The sequence below is a fragment of the Zeus faber genome (assembly GCF_960531495.2).
Source record: "Zeus faber genome assembly, chromosome: 17".
NCBI classification, from domain to species: Eukaryota; Metazoa; Chordata; class Actinopteri; order Zeiformes; family Zeidae; genus Zeus; species Zeus faber.
Genome location: NC_137204.1, coordinates 20,557,516 through 20,569,922, shown reverse-complemented (window position 1 = coordinate 20,569,922; position 12,407 = coordinate 20,557,516). Strand labels below are relative to the sequence as shown.

The 12,407-nt window shown below is 44.4% G+C and overlaps 1 protein-coding gene across 1 annotated transcript in view; it reads left to right on the top strand.

Annotated features, from left to right (window-relative positions):
- Nucleotides 1–12,191, top strand: part of sppl3 (signal peptide peptidase 3) — a 31,224-nt gene extending 19,033 nt beyond the window's left edge. Inside the window, exons 6-11 of the mRNA XM_080017772.1 lie at nucleotides 735–847; nucleotides 3,235–3,341; nucleotides 3,775–3,938; nucleotides 5,843–6,033; nucleotides 9,389–9,498; nucleotides 12,055–12,191. Of these exons, the coding sequence (XP_079873898.1) occupies nucleotides 735–847; nucleotides 3,235–3,341; nucleotides 3,775–3,938; nucleotides 5,843–6,033; nucleotides 9,389–9,498; nucleotides 12,055–12,126 (757 nt within the window). The 3' untranslated portion in view covers nucleotides 12,127–12,191. The remainder of the gene's footprint in view (nucleotides 1–734; nucleotides 848–3,234; nucleotides 3,342–3,774; nucleotides 3,939–5,842; nucleotides 6,034–9,388; nucleotides 9,499–12,054) is intronic.
- Nucleotides 12,192–12,407: the final 216 nt, after the last annotated feature.

The window sequence follows — 12,407 nt, the reverse complement described above, 5'->3', positions numbered from 1 at the left end:
CAGCAGAAACTCACTTCACAATTTGACCCACGCTTTGACAATGACTTGTAGGTCTAAGCTGTGCTGAACTGAGATAAATGAACTAATGGGACCTCTCTTCATTTGCCCATTTAATTGTTCCACAGGATAAACTACTTAAAATAATAGACATCAACAGGCTCCAAGCCCACACTAATGTTTTCTGTGTCAGGCAATAATAAGCACGTAGTATGATAGACCACATATCCCAACCGCTCTAGCCTCTAAATAACAAACGGGATCACCTTGGTTGTGGTGACCAGTTTTAGGGCCTTAGCGGTTGCTTTTCTAAAGAAAATCCTGATCCACAGATTAAGTCAGTAAGTCACTTTATTTATATAGCTCAGATGAGGGGGCGAAGCTGCCAACGGGAATTGCAAAACTGCTATCAGAGAGGCATGAGGAGAACCACTGCAGGGCTGCCCCAGAGACACTGCCCTCTCTCAACCATACCAACTTTAATAAACTCAGTTAATAAATACAAATAAATAAGATCCCTTACTCTAGTGGCAGATCCCTTATTTTGTATTTGTATTTTTTTATTATCTGCCTTTATGTACCAAGGCTCATGATCACAATACCAATGTTTTTATGCTCATTTTCTTCTTCTAAATCATCACTATGAAGTTAAAAAAAAAAAAAAAAAAGTATTTTCTGTAACAATAAAAACATGATAGGTAAGTAGATAGTAAATCTCTGCGTTGTCACCCTTGCAGAATTTCCTTTGGCTGCTGTGGGCGCTTCACTCTGGCCGAGCTCCTCTCCTTCTCCCTTTCTGTTATGTTGGTACTCATCTGGGTGCTGACTGGACACTGGCTACTCATGGACGGTTAGTTTCTCTCTTATTAATATACAAGGGGTGTGTGTGTGTGTGTGTGTGTGTGTGTGTGTGTGTGTGTGTGTGTGTGTGTGTGTGTGTGTGTGTGTGTGTGTGTGTGTGTGTGTGTGTGTGTGTGTGTGTGTGTGTGTGTGTGTGCGCGTCCGCTACTGACAAAAAGTTAGGTATATTTGACTTTCGGGTTAAATTTATGGAAAATATAAAAAATGTCAATGTCTCAATAACTTGTCATGTGCCCTTGAGCATCAATTACAGCTTGATAACCACGTCTCATGCTGTTCACAAGTCAACTTATTGTCTGCTGAGGCCTGGCACCCCACTCTTCTTGAAGGGCGGCCCTCAGGTCATTGAGGTTCTGGGGCACAGAGTTACAAGCCTCTACACGACGACTCAGCTGATCCCATAGGTTTTCTATGGGATTCAGGTCTGGAGAAAGTGCAGGCCACTCCATTTGAGGTGCCCCAGTCTCCAGCAGCCGTTCCCTAATGATGCCACCTCCATGAGCTGGAGCATTGTCGTCCATGAAGATGAAATGAGGCCTGTGTTGTTCATGCAGGGGCACAATGACTGGATTAATGATGTTATTCAGGTAGTGTGGGCTTGTCACTGTACCATTCACAAACTGTAGGGCAGTTCTGTATTGACTAGACACACCTGCCCACACTGTAACACCACCACCACCAAAGGCTTGTCTGGTGACAACAGTGGCTGATGCATTGGGCCCTCCTTGACGTCTCAACATCGTTGGCGGCATCATTTCTGCTCAACGTGAATCGACTTTCATCAGAGAACAGCACTGAGGCCCACTGGTGCCTCGTCCAGCGCAAATGCTCGCTGGCCCGTGCAAGACGATGATGCCTGTGCCTGGTGGTGTGGTCAGGTACCCTTGCAGGTCGTCTAGCACGCAGACCACGCTGATGTCAACGGTTTTGAATGGTCTGACGTGACACTTGGGTGCCTCTCACCTCCCTTAAATGTGCCTGGAGTTGAGTGGCATTCATCATTCGGTTCCGCAGGGCACTGTTCAGAATCTCTGTTGCAACCTGCTGATGACACTCTGTGACACTTTAAGCTCAGTGGCCACTTCCCTCTGAGAACATCCTGTTTGAAGTCTCGCAATCGCGAGGTACTGTTGATTAGTTGTTAGGTGTCGTCTTGGTCTCATGATGTCAAAACGTGAACAGCATGATGAAGAGGACTGTTTGAATACCAATTCTAATTGAACCAGGAAATGTATTGGTCAATTCATGGATCAAACACCTGTTGTGAATTTTGCCGTTCAGCTCCTTGTTAGAGAACAGCAAGTTGTGCAAAAGTACTGAAACATTGAACAGTTGGACATGTGCATTCAAAAGTTTAGAGAAGGTCAAATTAAGTTCACCTGTAAAGGTAATAGTGCATTTTAGGTTCATCCTGAAATTTTATTCTGTGTGTGTGTGTGTGTGTGTGTGTGTGTGTGTGTGTGTGTGTGTGTGTGTGTGTGTGTGTGTGTGTGTGTGTGTGTGTGTGTGTGTGTGTGTGTGTGTGTGTGTGTGTGTGTGTCAAGCTAAACAGCTCTTAACTTTGTTCGTGGACGGACTAAATCGTTACAGAGGAAATCGGAGACTGTACTTTAAGTTAATGGAGTATTTCATCTGGTACCAGAGGAGCATTAACAAAGCAACAGCACAATATGATGTCACTGTGGAAATGGTGAACTCTCTCTGGAGAACGGAAACTTTTTATAGGCTGGAGACCCTTGTTGCATCATCAGCTTGCTGGAGCGCCTCTAGTTGGAAAGGGTTCTTTGTGATCCATATGTTCTTTGTGATCAGTTGTGTACATTTTGTCCGTACATGTTGTTCCTGACACGTAGTCACGTATGTTGACCACGTACTCGTTAGGACATAATGTCACAATACTTCATAAGTTCAATTGAGGATACACAGAAATACAAATGTGTGTGTGTGTGTGTGTGTGTGTGTGTGTGTGTGTGTGTGTGTGTGTGTGTGTGTGTGTGTGTGTGTGTGTGTGTGTGTGTGTGTGTGTGTGTGTGTGTGTGTGTGTGTGTGTGTGTGTGTGTGTGTGAGAACAGATGGTGCATGTGCAGTGTTCAATGTGGAATAAGAGTTGCGAGTGGAGCTAGAGAGACAATGTTATTGATTTGAACAAACAATGATCCATTGTCGCAACCACCCGCACAGTGAAACCTTTTTTCATAATGCACTCTTATTGGGCTTGAATTAAGCGCGCTAATGCGAAAGAGAGCACGGGCGAATTCCTCCAAACTCGAAAATAAAGACGCGGCTCGCTCCCCACCGCACAAGTATGGCTTTGTAAATCCCGAGGCGTGGGATTGCGGCTCTTGACTCTCTGCGTGTGTTTTCTCCCCCTCTCAGCTCTAGCCATGGGCTTGTGCGTGGCCATGATAGCTTTTGTGCGGCTTCCCAGTTTGAAGGTGTCTTGCCTGCTGCTGTCGGGTCTGCTCATCTACGACGTGTTCTGGGTAAGATACACTCCTGTCTCCCAAACCACTGCCTGCCACGCCGCCGACGTGCATGACCACAATCCCATGCCATGAGTCATCTAAAACTAAACACAGACACTACTACTGCCAAAAATGACTGACTGTGTGGCTGTCTGGGTGTGTGTGTGTGATTGGTTTCGGATTTCTTTTGTTCACTTTAATGGGCTACATTTTGCTTTTGTTGTTTGCGTGAAGAAAAGTTAGCTTCCTGTCTCAGTGGTTGACATAGCCTCGTAGAACAGTATTGAGCTGTGTTCCTGTTGTGATCTGCCTCTGGCCTGTTGTGATCTGTATGTTATAATCGCCAAAAACCTACTTCAATTTGGAAACTTTTGATTATAATTGACATTTCGCTGCTGCTTATTTCTGTTGACCATGTGTATCGAACCATCCCTTCACATTCCCTTTCCAGGTATTCTTCTCAGCATACATTTTCAACAGCAATGTTATGGTTAAAGTGGCCACCCAGCCGGCTGAAAACCCCATAGATGTCCTTTCCAGGAAGCTTCACCTTGGTCCAGGGATGGGACGTGACGTTCCTCGCCTCTCCCTACCTGGCAAGCTGGTCTTCCCCAGGTGAGCCTAACATGGCCGACATTAACACACCCGTTCAGAATTTTCCTCTGATGTACTGTTATTTAAATAGAAGCTATTAGGTGGGGTAACTTTTTTTTTTTTCTTTTCCCTAGCTATTCCCGTCAAAGAGCCCTTGAGCAAAATACCGAACCGTTTCTTTCCAGGGATGCCATTTAGCTTAGTGGAGTCTGCATTCCAACCACAAGAACAATGAAACCCTTGTTTCTCTTAACAATTGGTGTCGTAAAATCAAAGTTGTCGCTGGAATAAATTTGGCCTGCAAATTCTAATATGCCCGTAAGAACGCTGCTCACCCAACACATTCCAGGTGCGATTTTTCTGAAGGGCACCTGCAGAACAGATCGTTGTTAATTATTTTAATTTGTTAATAACGCTTCTAGAACAAACAATTCAAAGTTTTGCACTCCAGAAATGACAAGAGGCCAAAAAGCATTCACATTTTTTTTTTTTCTGTTTACGAATGTTCCAACCTGTGGCTCTCATCAGTGTACTCGTTTAGCCATGGGCTGGAATGTTTGCACATGTCTAAACTCCCCATAAAAAAACGTTTGAACGCCTTTTGGGCTCTTTGCAGATTCTTTGGTGCAAACCTTTGACTTGTCTTTTCTGTGAGTATCCTAGTGCCTCTGTATACATAGCTAGGCTATGGCGATGTCCAAAGTTGTATATTGCCATGCAGTCCCACCCAAATATCGCGCAATACATTGCCTTTGCGCGCGGCTGCGCACGTCACTTCTTTTGGTTTCCTTCAATCACGATAAATACGTTACAGTAACTACGCTCTGTATTTGTTTTCTTTGGCGAAACGGTGAAACCTTTATGCCGCGTCGGGGAGAATGGATGGCTTTTTGCCACTCCAACTAGGTAGTTGCGCGTGGGCGTTGACATTAACATGCGTCGGGGAAGGATCTCCTGTTCACCACGCGACCAGCACGGGTGAGGAAATGTATGCCTAGTATTAAAAGAAAAAAAAAATCACAGTCAAAGCGTGACACTTGGCAGCCTTGTATAACAATTATTTATAATATAATTTTGGTAATGACAATCGAAGCCTGGAGCAGCAACTTAAACACCGGACCGTCTGCGCCACCACTTCTTCCGTCTGCTTCCACTCTGTTGCGCGCTTCCGTTTACCTTACATACATCCTCTTGTAATATTTAGAAACTGTGAAAATATTGCATATGGTGCCGAATATCGAGCCTATACATAGCATAATGGTAATATGACTTAAAGTCCAGTTGCTGAATCACACTCACTTGCAACTGTCAAGCAAACCCCATTTTCCTGATATCTGATCCGAACAAACTGTCGCACCTCACTGTGGCGTGTGAACATCTTCATTGTTTTGCCCCAAGAGGGTGAGGGATTGACGCCACCTGCGTTTGACCTAGAAACGGCTGATTCACTAGTTGAACCAGAGTGTGTGTTCCAGATGTTTTTAAGAGTCGCTGCAGCCGCCGTCCTTCTGAGGGGCAAACGAGCGGAATATTAGATTCAATTCTTGGCCGCTCGAAAAAAATGAACAAACGGTGACGTTTTCAGCCGGGTCTCACGCTGATATGTGCGATGCGGAGAGTATAGACGTCACTCTCTCTGTTCCCAATCTGACGTCAATGCCGTTGAATATTTGAACGGCGAACGAGCCCCGTAAACTGGGTCGGTTTTGTGTGTGTGTGTGTGTGTGTGTGTGTGTGTGTGTGTGTGTGTGTGTGTGTGTGTGTGTGTGTGTGTGTGTGTGTGTGTGTGTGTGTGTGTGTGTGTGTGTGTGTGTGTGTGTGTCCAGAGGGGTTTTTCCGTGCCTTTTGGTGGGTCATACGCTTGAAACAACTTTGAAAACCATTGATATAAATTATTTTATATTTTATTTATTTTTTGTTTGTAGTTCAACGGGCAGCCACTTCTCCATGCTGGGGATCGGAGACATCGTGATGCCAGGGCTGCTGCTGTGTTTCGTGTTACGCTACGACAACTATAAGAAGCAGGCCAACGGGGAGGTCCCGGGGACCAGTAACGCTCCTGGACGGATGCAGCGTGTCTCCTATTTCCACTGCACCCTCATTGGATACTTTGTGGGTAAGAACCACTTGACTGATAAGATAACGCTTTGTTACTCTCCGGGGGGCGGGGGGGCGGGATTCAGCTGTTGCAACAGCAGAAGTCAAAGAAATATATAAAACATGCCTTGAAATTTATAAACAGAAGGGGAAGTAGTAGAACAGGGAGGAGCTCGATGTACGTGTGTCACGTACCCCCTGAGACGCTCCACATCCTACGGAGTGCCCCCAGCACCACGGACAGCTCACTATAATGTTTTTTGTTTGTGCTTCCGCTGCATAAACAAAAAGTTAACACATGTATGCACGATATAATATGCATAACGTATAAATATGAGACAGAATAGCCGATAATTCCTGCTTTTTATTTGGATTTCAAACAGGTGAACTGCACCTCAACTCATGCACAACATAACACATAACAAGGGCATGTATAACGGGAATTTTGTTTTCCTGGGCGCATTATTTGTTACCGCGGGCCTCGGCTGATGCAAGGCTACACTTTCTGTGCGTGCGCGTGTGTGCAAGAGCGACAGAGACAGAGCGACACGACAATGAGAGCGCCTGAGACGAAGCGAGAGAATATTTCCATCACAATACATCTAATCATTGTTTGGGGCAAATATAATAAAAAGAGCAACCAAAATGTAGCCAATTCAAGGTTACAATTGTGGCCTGTGCATGGCAGCACCCCTCACTAAAGATGCCTTCCCGTGCGCCTGCATGCACCCAATCGCCAAAATAACTGTCATTTAAAAATGAAACCAGTGGTGATGTTATTGTCCGGTTAGTGTTCATCACTTTTCGATTTTTCCTATTCTTAAAATAGTTAATGGATTGTGTTGGCGGGATTATTGTTCAGGCGACATTCGAGAAATGCGTTCCAGCAAAATGTAATGGCCCCGCGCGATTCAAACACCGTCGGTTATTTTGTAGCCTAATTGATATTCTATTGATATTCTGGGGTGCATGCATTTATTTTTGCTACTGAAAATAGGTGACTACTGACTGCAGCCAGCTATTCAACAGGGCTGTTTTGGGAAGGTAAATCAGATTCATTTTGTGTAGCCCCCCTCCCTCCCCCAGATCGATCCCCGCACCACCCCCCCACTGGGGGGGGGGGTCACTTTGACAATAGTGGCTCTATGCTAACTCGCAAGAGAGCCCAATATGGCCAGGTGGCAGTTACGCTAAAGTAAAGTACAAACAGTTTATAGAACAGCACAGTAACAGACAAGTAGTGAAAAATAATTGCATTATAATGCTAACTGCAATACTAATAATAACAATAATAGGGATAATAATGGTTGCACCACTAACAATATTTATATATGATAATATTGATATTATGATGATGATGATGATAATAATAAGGTGAGCAATGGTTTAATTGAAGGGTAGCTAAGAGAGGGTTTATAGTTCTGGAGAGGAATGGAGCAATTGTTTCCCTGAACTGGGCTGCAGAGTGCCAGACTTGAACTATCAGGTAGTGGAATGGTGGATGCATACATAGCTTAACACTTAAACGTGGTGCCCTTCCAGAGTAATCTGATTAGGTCCACTTTTTTGGGCTCTTTCTTTGTGTTTTAGAGTTTACGGCTATCGTGTTTTGTCAGGGTGTCCAATTACCTCTAATAAGTTTTCGCAGAACTGTGAGCTGAAATGATCCTGTGGTTTTCCATACGCTTCTGAAATCTAATTGTGATGAAAGTCGTTGATCTGTAGAAGGATATTCAATAATTTGCTTAAGTAAACTTCCATTACCATTAGAAGGGACATTTCGGAATGACCCACATTTGTTTCAGATCTTGCCTTTTGGCGAAACTGAGTAACTGGGCAATTGAGTCTTAGAAAGGGAGATGAGCAAGGATAAAGCACTGCACCCGTGCTTGTGGTTCGTCTCATTTAACGCCTGTTAAAATCTTAACAGGTGATTCCAGATTGCATTTGATACTTAGATATAAATAAAGAGTTGTAATTATTTGTGACGAGTTCCCGCACTGTGTTTTTTAAGCACATGTGCACAGAAACGACACACAGCGCAATGCTATAGGTCGGTTTGTAAGACTTGCATATAGACAGTCCCGTGTCGAACGCTGCGGTAGGAAAATGTTTCTTATTGCATTCTGTATATACCGTAGGGATAGGTCCTTGAACCAGATGGGTCAAGGACCATGGGCTGGGACAGGGATGGAATGGTTTCAGGACAACAAGGCTACTCCGTGTCTTCAGCGTTGTCCGAGGGTCAACACCAGCGTTATTAACTCCACACAGCCAGTAGTACACTGTTATTATTTTAAAATAATAATAATTTATAATAGTTAGGTGTATATAGTTATTATACACACATATAATTTAATAATATTATTTACACAATAAATGAATATTATATACACATAATTATGTATATAAATAATTATAATTATTTTAATTAAAATAATAATAATAGCATAACTTGAATGCCAACGGTAACAAATTAATTTCAAATAACATCTTATTGTATATATTGTGCTGGTCCCTGATCAATGGCAGCATTGTGTTTGCGTCAAAACAAATAATTGCTGCTTCGGTGGTGGGGGCGTCGGGTTACATCCGGCCAGCTTTACTACAAGCAACCCCCGCAGGCGTAGCCGCAGTGTTTACCTAACAGCCAAAGTGCTGGAATATTGCAGAAGATATGGTTCCCAAAAGTATCACTTCCCGGGTGCTGCAGCACCGTGGATTTGGATAAGGGCAAAGCAATTTGCAAACGTTTTCTAACGCGAGTGGTTCTGAAGGGTGGGAAACAATCACTCACGTTGCCGTCTCGGCTCACTTTGTCGAATCGGCTAAACTGCCAAATTCCCAACGACACCCGAATGAGCTATTAACTTTGTCATTACGGGGGGTCATACAGAAACAACTGTAGGCTGTAGAGCAACAAAAGGTGAGGTTAAGATACTTATATGGAATTGTGTGTAACTTGCGTTCGTATGTACATCTTTGTATGTATATAATATGATAATAACCTTATTTGTATGGTACCTTTCATACACAGCATTTGACTCAAAAGTGTTTATTGTTAGAAGGCAATGAAGTTATAACACAACAAACAAGCAACTGCATTTGATAAAAGTAGGTAAATATGATGCTCCATTTCAATACAATGTAAAAGATTCTGATGCCAATCATTCAGATTGACTGCTAATTATCGGGGGGGAAAGGAAAAAGGGTTTAGGTTTAAAAAAATAAAAAATAAAATACCGGCGTTTTCCTTATGTACGCCATAGTATGAATCTTGTTTTGCCCAATTTTCACAGGATGGAGTCAGGCCTCCCGGTTGGAATGTCTGTGGCTAGGTTGACCAACCTTGACCGTGTGACTCTGCATTTCAGGGCTGTTAACTGCCACCGTGGCGTCCAGGATCCACCGTGCGGCTCAGCCCGCCCTGCTCTACCTGGTGCCGTTCACCCTGCTGCCTCTGCTCACCATGGCGTACTTGAAGGTACGTTCAGGATGAGGAGTCACGGTCTCATGTTAAACGTGTAACGGCAGCGTTTAATAGTCGAAGTTTGTCACATAAATACCTGCGATTGCATTTTTCCAGTATGTAGTGTCATTGCCAGTATCTAAAAGACATTGTTTAAGAAAAAAAAAACGACTCTCCGATACAATTAATTCTTTGTTTCAGTTTCTGAATGGAGATTCTGTCCCTCTGCGCGGCCCTAGCGCTATCGTAGTTTAAGTGTATAACTGGTGTAATTATACTCATCTACCTATTCAGATGAGCCATTTATTGAACATTAAAATTGGACTGTTTATTTTTCTTCAACCCAGCTGAAGAAAATACGCCTGATTCCATTCTGTTTATTGTGACGTTCCTAACATGGGTTCAAAATTCCCCTTAAATTTGTGTGAAAACGTGGAAAAGCTCTCACACACACTACTGTTGGACAAGTGAAGGAATTATTCTGTGCCTGAGCTCATCAGTCGACCTGGGGGGGGGGGGGGAGCACCGTTCTGTTGGAACCGCCGTTTGGAACGTGTATTAGACGCAAAATGTCCGTTTTAAGTCTGTGAAATGCCACCAATTCGCCTCAGGTGCCGTACAGATGTTTCTCAATGCCACATCGCGCAGCACACGCATCCACCACCGCGGAGGCGATTTGTTGTGGTGCCCAAGACTCAGACGCCGTACGCTTCCTGCCGCCCTTCAGCGCAAACCTGCTGCAATAGCTTCCACAATTGCCGCTCTCGCAACTGCGGTCACGAAATGCGAGAGGGGGGGGGGGGGATTAAAAATGATTTGAGAGGTGCGGGGTTGGCCCGCTCAGTCGGCGTTGTCAAACTGCTCCGCCGGTTGCCAGGTAGATCTCATCCCGGGCTGTTAATGAGGTAAAAAGACAAAGCCGTGCTGGATTGATTGCTCCGAGAGCCGATACGCACACACGGCTGCATGCGTTTCCACAATGAAGGCTGCTAGAAAATGTAGCTTGCACTATGACTGAGATAAAAAAAAAAAAAAAAAAAAAGATGATCATTTTGTAATTGGGATACTTTGTTCGGTAGTTATTATGCGCCCGTTTGAAGTACTCACTAATTAAATACCACGATATTCACAAATTAATTGAAATATTTAATTGCAATATTAGACTGGATTTGAACTGTGAAATATTGCCGTAGTCCATTTCATATCGTGACCAAAAAGTCGGTGGCAATTCACACGTTGATACATCGACAAAAATCGATCCGTGCGGTAAATCGCCATCAATAACCCGTTGAATGTAACCGTGAGATCCTGCTTTATACCCTACCTAGTTTGCGCCGGGAGGAGTGATGGCGATATCAACATGTGTGAGGTTACCACACGTCCTAAATGGCGTTTAAAATGTGGGTTTGCCCTATTTGATCGTTCACAACCACACCAGCACGCTGCGCCTCCACCGGTTCAGTTTCACTACACCAGGGCTTCCACCAGAGGTCACCGTTGCGCAATATGTTGGTTTACAGATGTGGGCCAGACGGCTTCCGTTCCAACGGGAGCAACGTGGAGCGAGGTAATGCGTGTCACGCTGCCTTTAAAACTGCACTTCCATTTTTTCCTGTCATCTTTGACATGCTGTCGGTGTCCTCTGTCAACGGTAGCATCCAAATCCAATCCTGCGCAGTCTTAGACACACTTAATATCTTTACGTGAATGCGATGACTGAGGGATTACTTCGATGAGAGGGGAGCGGTGATGGCATCCAGGATGACGTCGCCGCCACCCACCAAATGGGTGCCCTGGAAGACAACGGATTCACCCTGAACGGAAGTGATATGCGTTTGTTTTCGTTGACATCGGTGTGCGACGCTGATATTGACCTCATCAGATCAGGGGGAATTTGAAACCAACGTAAGAAATGTTCTCATTTACGTGAGTTTGGATTGAGGCGAAATTGTCTATCCTAATGTCAATGTTAACCAAAGGAGGGCTCTTCTGCAAAAGGTAAACATGCATTACTAGTGTAGTATAATATAATAATTAATTTAATGTTGTGTTAAATGTTCACTTTATGCCACTATCACGGTGGCCTGTTAGTATAATACGTCTCTATGATAGTGGCATAAAGTGAACAAAAAACAATTGTTAATCGCGCGTGTGTGTGTGTGTGTGTGTGTGTGTGTGTGTGTGTGTGTGTGTGTGACATACTTTGTCACAAAAAAACATTCACGAATTTTGGTTCTTTTAATGAAGTTATTATGGGTCTTCTGAAAACGTTTGTGTGTGTGTGTATACATATGATGTTTTATTTTTTTACTACAAGGAACTTCTAATTACGCTTTTAGACATTTGTATCCTGTTCACATGAATTGCTAATAGGAAATGTATGAACGCTGTCCAGTCCAAGGCACTTGGCTCCAGCCAGGGAATCACACTTATAACTAAATGAACCTGTAGCTAATAATAATAATAATAACACCTTTAATACATAACATGCAACTCAAAGCTAAATCTGGTCTTCACGCCTGGGTGGAGCGCGGTCCCTGTGGAATAAAAGCTGTGGTGTGGGCTCCACAGGGGGACCTGCGGCGCATGTGGTCCGAGCCCTTCCACGCCAAGCCCAGCAGCTCCCGCTTCCTGGAGGTATGATGGCACCCGGGACGACGGCGGCGGCCGGCGACCGGCGGCCGGCGGCGTGGAAGCTCAGATCCCTGGGGAGAGGAGGAGCATGGGGGGGGGGGGGGGAGCGCTCGGCAAGGGAGGCCATGTTCTCGTCATCGCTTCATGCTTTCCATCAATACTCTGTATAACCCCCCCCCCCCCCCCCCCCAAGGACGGACACCAGGGTGTAGACGATACCCGACGTGACTATTCCCCCCCCACTACCTCTGTGTTTTTTTTTTTGTTTGTTTTTTTTTCTTCTGCTTTCT